The 15,335-nt window shown below is 40.6% G+C and overlaps 1 protein-coding gene across 1 annotated transcript in view; it reads left to right on the plus strand.

Moving 5' to 3' along the window:
• Nucleotides 1-15,335, plus strand: part of LOC129695910 (ATP-dependent Clp protease ATP-binding subunit clpX-like, mitochondrial) — a 54,905-nt gene that overhangs the window by 38,127 nt on the left and 1,443 nt on the right. The window contains exons 10-12 of the mRNA XM_055633361.1: nucleotides 845-1,141; nucleotides 7,999-8,091; nucleotides 11,103-11,209. Of these exons, the coding sequence (XP_055489336.1) occupies nucleotides 845-1,141; nucleotides 7,999-8,091; nucleotides 11,103-11,209 (497 nt within the window). The remainder of the gene's footprint in view (nucleotides 1-844; nucleotides 1,142-7,998; nucleotides 8,092-11,102; nucleotides 11,210-15,335) is intronic.

Consider the following 15,335-nt stretch of genomic DNA (forward strand, 5'->3'; position numbering starts at 1 on the left):
CACAAACAGAAGCAAAGCCTCAGGCATGGTCAAAAGCCAGGGAGTACAAATGTGTTTTAACACTGGATTTCAAAATACACGTGGTCACAGGGAAAAGGGCAAACCCACACAGACAGAATCCGAAGTCAGGATTGAACCCGAGACTCTGGCGCTGTGAGGCAGCAGCTCTACCTGCTGTGCCACTGTGCCATGCCAGTCTTGTGCTCCCTCCCCTTATCTCAATATAATCTTGTTAGGGTCCCAAATCTTCGTCCCCATATGGATTATAACTACCTTGAGACTCAGTGACGCTTATTACCTTCCATTAGTGTCAACATTTCAGTGTAACATTTCTTAAACTGATGATACCTGACCCTCCTCATCACCATAGTTAGAATCCAACTTTTAAAAATGGAATAAACAATCTTTAAGTCTCACCCCCAAAAGATAAAAATTGCTAAAGTAACTCAGCAGGTCAGGCAGTGTCTTTGGAGAATATGGATAGGTGACTTTTCGGGTAAGGACCATTCTTCAGTCCCATCATGTCATCTATTCATGTTCACAGTGTCTGAAGAAGGGTTCCGACCCAAAACATCATCCATCAAGTTCGCTAGAGATGCTACCTGACTCCACTGAGTTACTCCAGCACTTTGTGTCTTTTTGTTTCGTAAACCAGCATCTGCAGTTCCTTGTTTCGACTTTAATTCTCCACAAGTTTCTCTTCAACTCAGAGTTTGGCAGCAGGGTGAATGTTAATGTTTCTCTTGATAAAGGCTGTGAAGCTGTAAATCTTACTTGCATAATAAAGCATTTTTTTTTTTTTTAATCGTAAGTTTATTTAGCTAACCATTTTCTTTTCACTCAGTACCTGGGATTTGGTACAACATCTGACTTGAGCGCCCGCCGTCGAGCTGCAGCTGCGGCTGGTCTGGCTAATTCCTCAGGATTGAATACCCATGAAGAGCTCCAGGAACAAGACAAGTTACTCAATCAGGTGGAGGCCAAGGACCTAATCGAATACGGAATGATTCCAGAATTTGTGGGACGATTTCCTGTGGTCCATGCACTGCACACTTTAAATGAGGATATGTTAGTTCAGATTTTGACAAAACCACAGAACGCAATAATTACTCAGTACAAGATATTGTTTGGCATAGACAAGGTATGAACAGGGCAGAAGCATAGTTTTGCATTTATACATTTTCAGAATATTAGAAAATAAGTCAATTTATATAGATTGATATAACAAAAAATGTGCTAGCATTTTAAGCAGCAAAACCTTTCAATAACTACATGGTAGGCAAACTGTAATCAAACTTATAGAGTTATATAGCGTGGAAACAGGCCCTTCGGCCCAACTTGCCCATACAGACCAACATCTACTTTTTCTTTCATGTGGCGTGCACAGCCTAAAGTTGTTGGACATCTTGTTCTATTTGATCTTCCGTTTGTGCACGTCGAGTAGATTGCATTAGTCGTAACAGGGCGGACCAAGTGAAGGTTGAAATCTTCCACCCCAACAGACCAACATGCCCCATCTACACTAGTCCCACCTTCCTGCTTTTGGCCCATATCTCTCCAAACCTGTCCAATTCATGGACCGCCTAAATGCTTCTTAAATGTTGCAATTGTTCCTGCCTCAACAACCTCATCCGACAGCTCGTTCCATACACCCACAACCCTTTTTTTGAAAAGGTTACCCCTCAGGTTCCTGTTAGATCTTTCCCTCTCACTCCCACGATGCTCCGTTTTTCACTGTTGATCTTCAATTGCTGTCAGAGCTTTACAATGTAGTCTGGATAATGCCTTAGGGTAATGATAACCCATGCAAAATGACTGATTTGTATAATGAAGCAAGAGTCAGCCAATTCATTATAAGTACACATGGTGATTGTATGATACCAGTGGTGGGATGATCTGGTGAGACTCCATAAAGGATGAGAAAGATTATCTATATATCAAGATAGGAACTATTTTGTTTCCATTGGCAACTTTGTATCAGAACCACCCAACATGACGTGTGGAGTCCCGCAAGGTTCGATCTTAGGGCCCTCTTTATTCAACATCTACATGCTCCCACTAGGGCAAATCATGCAAAATAATAATATTGACCACCACTGCTATGCCAATGACACTCAAATCTATGTAGCGCTATTACCAAATGACTATCGCCCCATAGATCTACTGTGTCAGTGCATTAAGCAAGTCAAAGACTGGATGTGGCAAAATTTCCTCCAACTAAATAAGGACAAAATGGAGATCATTGTTTTTGGTGCTAAAAAAGAAAGGCTTAAAGTAACCCAACACCTTCACTCTCTGTCCCTGAAAACTTCAAACAAAAGCCAAAAATCTTGGGGTTATTATGGATTCAGATTTACATTTCGACAGTCACATCAAATCAGTAACAAAATCGGCCAACTATCACCTCAAAAACGTAGCAAGATTAAGAGGACTCATGTCAGCTCAAAACTTGTACATGCCTTTATTACTAGTAGGCTAGATTATTGTAACGGTCTCCTTGCAGGTCTTCCAAAAAAAACTGTCAGGCAGCTACAGCTTGTTCAGAACGCTGTTGCTAGAGTTCTAACAAAGACCAAAAAATTTGAGCACATTACGTAGCAATGTTACAAAATTTTGAGATTTTAAAAATTAAGTCTGCAATCTATCCCATCGGATAAAGCATAAAAAGAAGTTTAATTTGACACCTAATTCACTTTCATATCTCAAGTATTTAAAATGTTATGGCCATTTTCATACTCGGAAATTAGCATCTTGTTCCCTATTGATTTTCTATGGACATAACAAAAAAGCTGTGATCGTGGACAGTCAAAAGCTCATAACTGTCTTAAAAATTAAGAGAACTGAATGAAATTTTCAGTTATCATAGATTGAAGCATTCTGAAACAAATATAAAATAATCTTACTTGGATGACCTGAAATTAAAGCATATAATTAGTTTGTTACCCAATTGTAGCTAATTTCAAACTTCAATTACTAGATTAAACATCTATCCATTTCTTAATAAATGATTAACATTTTTAAATAGCTTAAGTGTCCAAATAATATTCACAAATAATTCACAATAAAACATGATTTTTAAATCTCATTGACATTAATTTATAGGCCAAATGGAAGGAATTTAGTGTTCAATTGCTGTAAATTAAAGTCCATTTAAATCAGCTTTCTAGTGGGATCCTGTGAACGCGCTGGTTTAGAGCGTTCACATTGCGGTAGATTTGTGCCCTCAAATGCCCAGAAAAATACTGCGGGATATAATGGGCCTAAAATTAGCTACTCGCAACTTTAAACTTTGTATAAAGGGATCTTAAGAAGCCCTTTTTAACGTAAAAATAAACAGCCTACCTTCCGTTTTCCCCTGTATACGATCCGGCCAGTTGTCGGCAGTCGTGGGTTTAGAAGTTAATTTTTAACCTACTATAACAAGTAAAGAAAGCCCTTAAAACTAAAAATAGCTCCAGCTACGGAGTCTTCCGGATTTTTCGTTAATAATTAGGCTGAAAAACCTCGATTTGAACAGCCTAGGGAAAATCGCGTTTTAAACCCGCCCCCCTCTAAATGGCGCCAAAATCGCGCACACGGGCTGGGACAGATTTTCAGCGACGCTTCAGGTAGGCTTTGCAACATACCAACATTACACCAATTCTTAAATCCTTACACTGGCTCCCTGTATGTCAGAGAATTGATTTCAAAATCCTGCTGCTCACCTATAAATCACTACATGGTTTAGGGCCAAAGTATATCACTGACATGCTTCCACTATATAAGCCTTCTAGACCGCTAAGATCTTCTGAGACCAATCTGTTAGTGGTTCCCAGAGTAAATACAAAACATGGGAAAGTAGGATTTAGTTACTATGCAACAAATAGCTGGAATAAACTTCCTGAAGATTTAAGACTTGACTGAACTTTGACCACTTTTAAAACAAGACTGAAAACTTTTATGTTTATTTTAGTTTTCAGCTAAATCTTAACTACATTGCACTTTTAACTTTTGCACTTTTTATAATGCATTTTTAACTTTGCTTTTATTTTCTTTTAATTCTTCTATTTTATTTCTTTTTAATATTTCATTTTCTTGTATAATAATAATAATACATTTATGGGCGTCTTTCAAGAGTCTCAAGGACACCTTACAAAAATTTAGCAAGTAGAGGAAAAACATGTAAGCGGAATGAAATAAATAGTAGAGACATGACTAGTACACAAATTAAAGACAGAAACTCAATTCAAAACACAATATGAGGCAATTCAAGCACAGATGAAAAGGGAGGGGGACGTGGGGCTAAGGATAGGCAGAGGTGAAGAGATGGGTCTTGAGGCGGGACTGGAAGATGGTGAGGGACACGGAATTGCGGATCAGTTGGGGGAGGGAGTTCCAGAGCCTGGGAGCTGCCCTGGAGAAGGCTCTGTCCCCAAAACTGCAGAGGTTGGATTTGTGGATGGAGAGGAGACCGGCTGATGTAGATCTGAGGGACCGTGAGGGTTGGTAGGGGGAGAGGAGGTCAGTGAGATATGGGGGGGCCAGATGGTGGAGGGCTTTGTAGGTGAGGACCAGGATTTTGTAGGTGATCCGGAGGGAGATGGGGCCAGTGAAGTTGTTTGAGGACTGGAGTGATGAGATGCTAGGGTTTAGTGTGGGTGATGAGTCGGGCGGCTGCGTTCTGGACCAGTTGGAGTCGGTTGATGTAGGTGGAGCTGATGCCAAGGAGAAGTGAGTTGCAGTAGTCCAGTCGGGAGGAGATGAAGGCATGGATGAGTCTTTCAGCAGCGGGAGGTGTGAGAGACGGTCTAATTTTGGCGATGTTGCGGAGGTGAAAGGAGGTTTTAATGACATGGCGGATGTGAGGCTCAAGGGAGAGGGTGGAATCAAAGATCACGCCAAGGTTGCGGACCTGGGGAGATGGGGAGACAGTGGTGCCGTCGATGGTGAGAGTGGGGTTATTGTATGACATGTTTTTATGTGAAGCACTTTGAGTCTGCCTCATGTATGAAATGTGCTATATAAATAAAGTTGCCTTGCCTTGCTTTGAGACAACATACATAAATGCCAATAACAACAACACAATTAATCAGATATGGGGAATTCTTCATGCAATGGAAAGCTAAGAGTAGGTTTGTTTCAGGAAGGGAAATTGGGATTAGTACCTTTGATGTATTTGATCATCCAAAATCACAGCATTCATTCCATATATCAACTGATGACATCCAGCTCAATTTAATCAACATATATATCTGGATGTGTAAGAAGGAACTGCAGATGCTGGTATATACCAAAGATAGACACAAAGTGCTGGAGTAACTCTGTGGGCCAGGCAGCATCCCTGGAGAAAAAGGATGGGTGACGTTTTGGGTTGGAACCCTTCTACAGACTCGTATATCTTGAGTTCTCCACTATTTCTTAAATTCCATGAAGATTTGACTGACATCCAGTATCAGAGCTGCAACTTCTCCTACTTGAATATCAGAACAAGTGAAACTCCTGTCAGAGCATGTTCTCTTAAGACCAGATTATTCAAAGCAGGTGTTGTATTTCACTCTGAAGTAAGTTTCCAAATCACAAATCTGCACCACGTCATTATTAATGGCAATTTTAATTTTCACGGAATTACTTAGCCTTAGCTCCAACCACAGTTTGCTGCTAAAATCTCTGCCTCTGTTTTTGTTACCTCTATTTGGAAGGAAGCTTGGACATCCTCCCACTGTATACCCTCTGCACATCTGAAGCTACTGAAAGTTCTGTTGTCTAAATCAGTGGTTTCCAACCTTTTTTAGCTCATGGCCCCCTTGGGATCTTTTAATTTTTCTGTGGCCCCCCTGACATTATTAGCGGAAAAAAGTACTTCAATATTATAATACCTTCCATAAAAATATCAGTGTCTATTAATTGCACATATATTCTCTTTTATTCTATTCCACAAACATCAAAAATATTTCAACTACAAAGAATTAAATGTATTAGAACTGAAATTTAGGAGGCAACAGGGTGGTAGTTCTGTGGCCCCCTTCATTGAACCTGTGGCCCCCTAAATCCCAACATTTTTCTGTGCCCCCCCTGAAATTTGCCATGGCCCCTTTGGAGCCATATGGTCCCAGATTGGAAACCACTGGTCTAAATCACTGGTCTAAACCTGACTGTCAGAGACAAAGGGTTGAATTCATTTGAATTCCTCTTCCTGCACTCACTGCCACCTTTTGAGTAAATAACTGAGATTGAGACATACGTGACTGAAGTTGCCCCCCATGTTTGCTCTATTTCCCTTAATACCTTTCATGATCACAAATCCAGCACTAATGTCACATGTGGACCCCGCCATCAAGACTGTACATAGCATGCATAATATTCTTTCCCAGTCATCCTATGTTAGATTTCAGACCCACCTAAACTTGCCTCCTTACAACAAAAATTAGTTCTAGCCGATAAATGGTTGCATTTCCAGCTAAGATCACATCCATTGAATGGATACACAAGAAAAAAAGTCTGAAGAAGGGTCTCGACCCAAAACATCACCCATTCCTTCTCTCCAGATGCTGCCTGTCCTGCTAAGTTATTCCAGTATTTTGTGTCTTATCTTAAGAAAAAAAGGCAACTTGGTTTTTAAATTAACAGTTCATGTAAAAATACTTCCATTGGCAGCAGAGAGTTTCTGACTTCAACTGTCCTTTCCTAGTAATTGTATTTCCTTATTGAACTCCACAAAAAGCTGATCCGTTATTTTAGGTCATGACACCTGCTCTGGGACTTCCAAACCAGCAGGAATAGTTTACTTCTATCCGTCTATTTGTTTCCATAAAGCAATGAAGGTATCAATTAATCCACATGTTAGTCTTCTAACAGAAGAATATAGACTTTGCTTCCTAACCTCTCCTCAGATTGAAAGTTTGGAATCCAGGTTTCATACTGCTGGATCCACATTATATTGTTTGCAAAGTGTATATATGTTCTTCTTAAGGTATGGTGTCCAGAACAACTCATTGTACTCCAGATATGCTCCACCTAGTGCCTATACTGTGGCATAACCTCCACATACATCCAGTGCTTTAGTAGAAATCATTCTGTTAAAAGGACCCCAGACTCTCCCTGTATCTCCCTGGCTTCCAGGTTTTAATCATTCAGAAATGGAGTGCCAGTTTTGGACTGGTTCCAGTCACTTCTTTAAAATTGTTCTATTTTGAAATAGTGAAATATCAGAAATCAATACACATTTTTCATGACCGATGGTACGTTAAAAACATCAAACATTCATGTCAGATGTAAACTAATGATACATTGTGATCAAATTCACAACTTCATAATTTATATGCAAGCATTTGGTTTATTGTTGACAAAGCCACTGCTATCACGTCACCCATTCACACATGCACTGACTTTACAGCCCAACACCCGGACTTCCATCTATTATATCCACGTAATGAAATTTGGAACTGTAATGTGTATTGTAACTCTAATTTTTAACATTTAAAAAAACAAAACATTTTTAATATTTAATATAATCTTTAAACATCTCCTTCACCATTTTGCCTTTATAGATATGTATATAACGCCGCAGAATTGTGCACCTATCCCCCCCCCTTCTCCCTTTTGTTTTTGTTTTCTGTTTCTTGTTTTTTGTACTAAATTATATGTATGCACTGAGTACGAGCAGCTTTTAATTTCATTGTACATGTATAGTGACAATAAATGGCATATCTATCTATATCTATATCTATCAGTGTAAGCATTTTAAAAAACAGCATTAAAAAAATTGCATTGATTGTTGAATTGCTCCATTAAATCAGTATTTGGGAAACGCTGCATTTCTGTCACTATAGCCATTAAGTTCAATACATGATAATAAGGGATATTCATTAATTGATGTTGTTCATTCCCAATGTTTGAGCAACTAAAAATATATTCTCCAAAAGTACAAATCTATATAAATATAAAAATACGTTATATATAAAATACAAAAAATCCATGGTGATACAGGATTTTTCACTGATGTCTTCTTGAACATTTTAGTGTAATTTCTCCATTTCTGAGGATGCTCTGCATGCCATTGCATGTAAAGCAATTGATCGGAAGACGGGAGCAAGAGGACTGAGATCCATCATGGTATGTTAAATGTCACTATTATAGCGAGTGAATACTGCAGTTGAATTTTGGAAAATAAATTGAAAATATTTTAAGAATGATCTGCTGCACCCGCTGAGTTTCTCCAGCACTTTTGTCTACCCAAAATTAATTACTGCAGTGATAAAGTATCCATAGAGAACCAGATAGGGAGGAAATACTCTCTGTGTTTTGTGCAAGATAGGACATTGCAGTGTAACAAAGATTTAACTTGCAAGTCAGGTGAACAGTAATATCACTGAGCAATGTAACCACACGTGATAATATTTGCCTATAATTTGAGATTGTTGTGGTGGGTAAACGAGCAGCTGAAACATATGTTATTGAATGCAGAATTCTTCAAATTTATACTGGAATCTTTCAGTTTTCCTGCCTTTTCCTGTGACTTTGGGTAGTATTCCTGCTTTATTTCAGTTAAGAGAGCAGGAATGCACCATTTGCAATACTACGTCACTTACTATCTTTGATGTTTTTGTGTTAGTTTTTTAGTTTTAAAGATACAGCATGGAAACAGGCCCTTCGGCCCACTGCGTCCATAGAAACATAAAAACATGCCTCTCTTTGATCTGGTATTTTGTTGGTTCACATGCTTGATCAATAGTGTTTAATCGTTAATGTTTTATTATTATTAATGTTTAGTGTTTTCTGAGTCATTCGTAACTGTCACTGAATGTTATGTTGTTACTTGTGGGTGGAGCACCAAGGCAAATTCCTTGTATGTGAATACTTGGCCAATAAACTTACTTACTTACTTACTTAGAAACATAGAAAAAAGTTTAGGAGTAGACCATTCGGCCCTTCAAGCCACACCACCATTCAATACGACCATGGCTGATCATCCAAAATCAGTACACTGTTCCTGCTTTGTCCCTATATCCCTTGCCTCCGTTGGCCTTAAGAGCTAAATGAAGGCATCTCATTTAGATTTGTGTTTCATGCCAACCATCGATCACTCATTTATATTAGTTTTATGTTATCCCACTTTCTCATCCACAGCCGACATACTTGGGCCAATTTAGAGCCCAATTAACCAACAGACCAACACATATTTGGGATGTGGGAGGAAACCCACACACTTACAGTGAGGGCATGCAAACTCCACACATACACCACCTGAGGTCAGGATTGATCCCAGGTCTGTGAGGCCTCAGCTCTACCAGCTGCGCCAGCATATTACCCCTATTAATAGAAACATAGAAACATAGAAATTAGGTGCAGGAGTAGGCCATTCGGCCCTTCGAGCCTGCACCGCCATTCAATATGATCATGGCTGATCATCCAACTCAGTATCCCGTACCTGCCTTCTCTCCATACCCTCTGATCCCCTTAGCCACAAGGGCCACATCTAACTCCCTCTTAAATATAGCCAATGAACTGGCCTCGACTACCCTCTGCGGCAGAGAGTTCCAGAGATTCACCACTCTCTGTGTGAAAAAAGTTCTTCTCATCTCGGTTTTAAAGGATTTCCCCCTTATCCTTAAGGTGTGACCCCTTGTCCTGGACTTCCCCAACATCGGGAGCAATCTTCTTGCATCTAGCCTGTCCAACCCCTTAAGAATTTTGTAAGTTTCTATAAGATCCCCTCTCAATCTCCTAAATTCTAGAGAGTATAAACCAAGTCTATCCAGTCTTTCTTCATAAGACAGTCCTGACATCCCAGGAATCAGTCTGGTGAACCTTCTCTGCACTCCCTCTATGGCAATAATGTCCTTCCTCAGATTTGGAGACCAAAACTGTACGCAATACTCCAGGTGTGGTCTCACCAAGACCCTGTACAACTGCAGTAGAACCTCCCTGCTCCTATACTCAAATCCTTTTGCTATGAATGTTAATGTTGGTGCTGAGATTAGAAATGTATATGCGGTAAAAATACAAGCATGAACTATATCTTAGTCCATGGTTCAAAGCGTATTTTTGTATTAGTAGATAATGTGGTTTTATATTGATCTGCCTTAATGCGCCATATGGTGGAAAAAGAACTGTTTGAATATAGCATTTGGAACAGGTTGCTTATAAATTGGATATGACAATTAAACACTCTTGACTTTACGCTTGACTAAATTGAGTGTTGGAAGATAAATTGAAAATTGGAACATATAGACACAAGGAATCACAGATGCTGGAAACCTGTGTAAAAGACAAAATGCTGGAGTAACCTAACAAGTCAGGAGGCATCTGTGGAGAGAATGGATAGGCGATGTTTCGGGTCAGGACCCTTCTCTTGCTTTATATAATTTTCACTCAGCAGGTCTGGCAGTATCCGTGGAAAGAAAGACAGTTAATATTTCAGCTCAAAGGCCGTTCAACAAAAGACCATTTTTGTTTAGTTTCAGATTTTTAATATCTGCCGTTTTGAAGAGGATTTTTGTGATTGCGATTCCTCCCTTTTAGACTGCCATGGAGATGAGGGAGAACAAGACAAAGTTGTGGAAAATGTTGAGGTGACATGGGGTTGGAAGAAAGGTTGGTGGCAGGGGAGATAGCACATGGGTCTCCAGATGGACGCTCCAGCCACCAATACATAGATTGGGCTAATTGTGTTGTAGGGCACTACATACATTCGAGAACTGAAGCTATCTATGCTACTTGAAAGTGACAATGGGATTTATAAAATATAATTAAAAAAATATTCCAGGGGCATTTTAAATTCTGCACGTTTCATTACTTTCAGTGTGATATACTTGTTTATCGACCTGAGAAGCAAAGATACATGGGTTTTTGATCTGATTTTTGTTGGTAAGAAATTAATAGGTATCGGCCCACTTGGATCACATTCACAAAATATCACGGATTGTAGCAAACAAAATATCCAGCCCAATTTCTACTCTCCAAGACTTCGACAGAAATTATGTGAAAGTTCTTCAGCTTTTGCTGGGTTTAACTTCTATGCAAGTTTGCTGGGTTTAATTGGGTTTGCTGGGTTTAACTACTATGCAAATACTTGCAGCTAAAATTACATGTCTGATAGATGGTAATGCTTGATTTTATTTCAGGAACAAATACTGCTTGAACCAATGTATGAGATCCCAAATTCAAATATCATTAGTGTACACATAGATAAGGATGTTGTTGATGGTAAGAAGAACCCACAGTATATTAGGTAAGCTACCATATTCCTATTCATTAAATGACGTGAATGTTAACCAGTTAACTGTGAATGATTAAGATGAGCATTTTAAAATGTTGTTTTTACGATACAACTGCAAGTTTATAATTGCAAGTATCAAGATCTTGGACAAGTTTGGCCTATATATCTTGCAGGTATATTATAATTTGTTTCCTTCTGTACATAAAGTATTATCCTAACGATAACAAAACCTTGCCGTTGCACATCAGACAGGCCCCCTCACTGTCCATCTTCAAATCCACCCTAAAAAATAATTTTTATTCTCTGGCTTTTGACACTGGCTGAGACATTGCTCCTGTTTTTAGTGATTTTAATGTCTTTTAGTTTTTACTGTTTTATAGTCCTTTGTTTTACGGTTTTTAATGGTTTGTAATAACTTCTTGTCCATGAGTTCTCATGTACAGCACTTTGTGGCAACTGCAGTCGTTTAAAGTGCTTTATAAATAAAGTAGTAAGATTAAACGAGAACTTACCAGTTTGAAGTTTGATCTGTATTTTATGAGGAGGAACGTTGAGGGAATACGTGAAGAACCCGCTTCCAACGCATGCGTGTCATTCTTCAAAGCAGCGGTGTGAGGTCACAGAAAACTATAATGACCTAACATAGTAAGATTATCAAAGAGATACCAGTTTTTGATATGATCATAGGAGGGTGGGAGCGGAGGGCACATATTCCCTCAACGTTCCTCCTCATAAAATAGATCAAACTTCAAACTGGTAAGTTCTCGTTTAATCTTACTATTTTACTTCGGAGTCACGTGAGTGACTACGTGAAGATTTCAAAGCTCTGTGACCTCATGCTGTGGAACGAGTCCATGCTTCACAACTGCCTTGGGTATTGGGAGAGAGCATCATTAGTAATTTTAAAACACACTTATACAAAGAGTTGTGTGGTATAACGAAAAAATAAATTTATTAATTGAAATCATAGCCCTGTAACCTTTCGGGCAAATTATATTGTTGAACGTAAAATGGTTTCCGAAAACGATGATGGCTCCAAAACTGGTTTATTATAAAACCTTTGGAAAGTCCTTTCGGATGACCATCCTGCCATTCTGAGGATTTGGTCTGTGGGTACCTCCAGAATTTTTGCTGCGGATGTTGCTGCAGCCCTGGTGGAATGAGATTTAAAAACATTAGTGTCTATTCCTGCCATCTTTAGGACATATTTGAGCCACCTTGATATAGTTTGGGTCGTGACCCTTTTGTGCGGTTTCTTGTAAGAGATTAACAACGCCATTTCCTGACCTCGAATGCTCTTAGTATATTCTATGTATAATTGGATGTGTCTTGCTATACACAGTCGTTCGTCATATGGATATGCCATAAATTCAATCACTTGACCCGATGAACCTGGTCTGTTTTGTTTTATTAAATCCTGTATGACAAACACCAGTTTCTCGGGTGAGATGATCAGGGAGTCCAGGCTCAGTTTGCTTAATGACTGGACTCGTTATGCGGTAACTAACGCCATGAGCATAACCATCTTCATGGTCAGTTTCTGAAGTGACAATGCTGTTATGGGCGACCAGCTCCTCAGCATGTTTAGAACGACACCCACCTCCCAGATTTTGGAGTACCTGGTTTTAGGGGGATTTGCATTGAATATGCCCCTCATGAGTTTTGTTACCAGGGGGTGTGTTCCCACCGTGTGCCGCTCCGTTCCTTGTGATAGGTAATTGGAGAGTGCACTTCTGGCACTATTGATGGCACTGTAGCCCAATCGATTATCGTAATGGAGGCTTGTTAAAAATTCCAATACGGCCGGAATGTTCTTGGCCCTTTGGTCGAGGTTGTTGTCCAAGCAGTATATGCCCCATTTCTTGATGTGTCCAAGGTACTGCTTCCGTGTTGACAGTCTTTGTGCAGATGAGATGAGATTCCTCGTCCTGTCTGACAGCCCCATGCCGTGTAGTCGGTCTTTCAGACTCTACAAATCAACAAATCCCTAATCTATGGCATGGATGACTGCCCCCAGTCACTGGATGAATTAATAAATTCGGGCTATGTCCAATAAGGGAACATGGTTCTAACACCATCCCCTGTATGACCGAATACCACGGTTGAGTAGGCCAATCGGGTACTATGAGAATCCCAGATGCCGAGTCTTGTTGAATTTTCCTTAGTACCCGATTGATGAGGCAGAACGGGGGAAATGCATCACCCTATGGCTTTGTTTACGTAACAATGCCAAAGCTGGTTTCAGAATTTTAGTAAATAATCTGGGGGCTGATGTTAGCCCATTTGGTAAGGCTCTATGTTGCCAAAGTTCCCCCATCCAGTTAAATTTCAGATACCGTCTGTGATCCCCTCTGATGGGTACTGTATAGTATGCATCTTTTAAGTCAATGCTTGCCATATAGAACCGAGCTGACACCAAGTCTTTATCAGTAATAAGAGTATCCATCTTAAAATGAACATATTGAACGAATGTGTTTAGGGTTGAAAGGTCAATGATAATCCTGCAACCCCCATCTTTTTTATTTTTAATAAATATGTTTGATACAAATTCTAATTTTTTCATGAATAGTATGCTCAATCACACCCTTTGTGTACAATCTTTGTAGCACCATGTGGGCTTTAGATTGTTCGGTTTTTGTAAGGACAAAATGCCTTTCTGGTGTATGTTGTACTGGGGGGTTATTGGGATAAGTAAATTCTATCAGATAACCCTGAATACTGCTTAGAATATACGAGTCTGTAGTGATTTTACACCATACATAATTGTAGTATTGCAACCTCCCCCCCCCCCCCCACCGTCGTGGGTCCCCTTTTTTACAGAAGAACCACACCCACCTACCTCCATGGTTACTGGTGGTTGTGTTATTTCCTCGGTTTTTTTTAAAAGGGGGGTTCGGGTTTGATATCTCTTGTTCGGGGTTGTGTGGGAGGTTGAGGCTTCCGCATCTTCCAGGGTGGCCGTCCCTGGCCATACCCTAAAAAAGGCTGCTGCGGGTAATATTGATTTCTGGCACTGCCACTGGTATGAGCCACATTTTTTGGTCTTGCATGTGGCTGGTATCGTGCTCCAAAATAGGCCTTTGCGCTGGCCTTGATGAGCCCCAGTGTCTTGGTTGAGGTATTTGGTTGAGGTCAAAAGGGTTGAGGTATTTGCGGTTCTTTGTTTGCAAATGGTAGCATATTTGGGGTCCAGTGCTGGCTGAATGGCAGCCTTCCGCATGTTGTTCAGCTCATATTGCACATTGCAAAACAGAGATAGTGCGTCTTGATGGTCTTTGGTTAGCTCTGTTTTGTCCAGGGTGCGGGTGTATGCTGTGATCCCTGCCGTCAGTCCCTTTAAGGTTTTCTGGATCTTGAGGTCCTGGTTCCTAATGTTCCTCCCCATATGCTGCCAAATGCATTGGTTTACACTGGGCACCTGTAATGCCTCACAATTGCCAGGTGGCAGATGTCTGGCCAGTCTCTGTAAATATTTCTTGTTGGAGTTTGTGGCCAGACATATAGTTAATACTATTGCCATTCTGGGACCCAAGTCTGCCCCTGTTTGACTTGGCTTAAAGTAATCAGCCACCATGTCCAGCAGTGTCCCTGCTGTGTTAGGATCATGGGACGCTGTATTACCAGGCTCTGGCCCATCAGGGTCCTGCCCACTCTTTCCATGTGACTGCTACTGTGAAGGAGCTCCTTTTTTCCCCCCGCTGTTCCCGTCCCCCGTACACACGGGCACTGGTTTGCGGGTTTTCCTCGCCCAGCCGCTGACCGCACCGGTCCTGTATGTAGGTCCACCTCTCCACACGGTCCCGGTACTCACAGGCACCTGTGCTGGCTGCTGTCATGCTGCAGCCACTCGTACCGGCTTCCTCCAGCGTGGGCTAGCGGGTCCACGCCGTCTCCGTACTTCCAGCGCCCTGGACCCATCTAATACTTTAACCAAAGGATTAACAAACAGATTCTATGAAAACCCCTATTTTTAGGTCTACACCATTTTCCCACATACCTATAGTAAGGGTCATAGCAACATAGAAAACATAGAAATTAGGTGCAGGAGCAGGCCATTCAGCCCCTCGAGCCTGCACCGCCACTCAATTCAATGGGGTCCGTGGGGTTGTACCCGATTCGTCGGGATTTTGCTGTGTAG

Source organism: Leucoraja erinacea, chromosome 3 (assembly GCF_028641065.1).
Source record: "Leucoraja erinacea ecotype New England chromosome 3, Leri_hhj_1, whole genome shotgun sequence".
Taxonomy (NCBI): Eukaryota; Metazoa; Chordata; class Chondrichthyes; order Rajiformes; family Rajidae; genus Leucoraja; species Leucoraja erinaceus.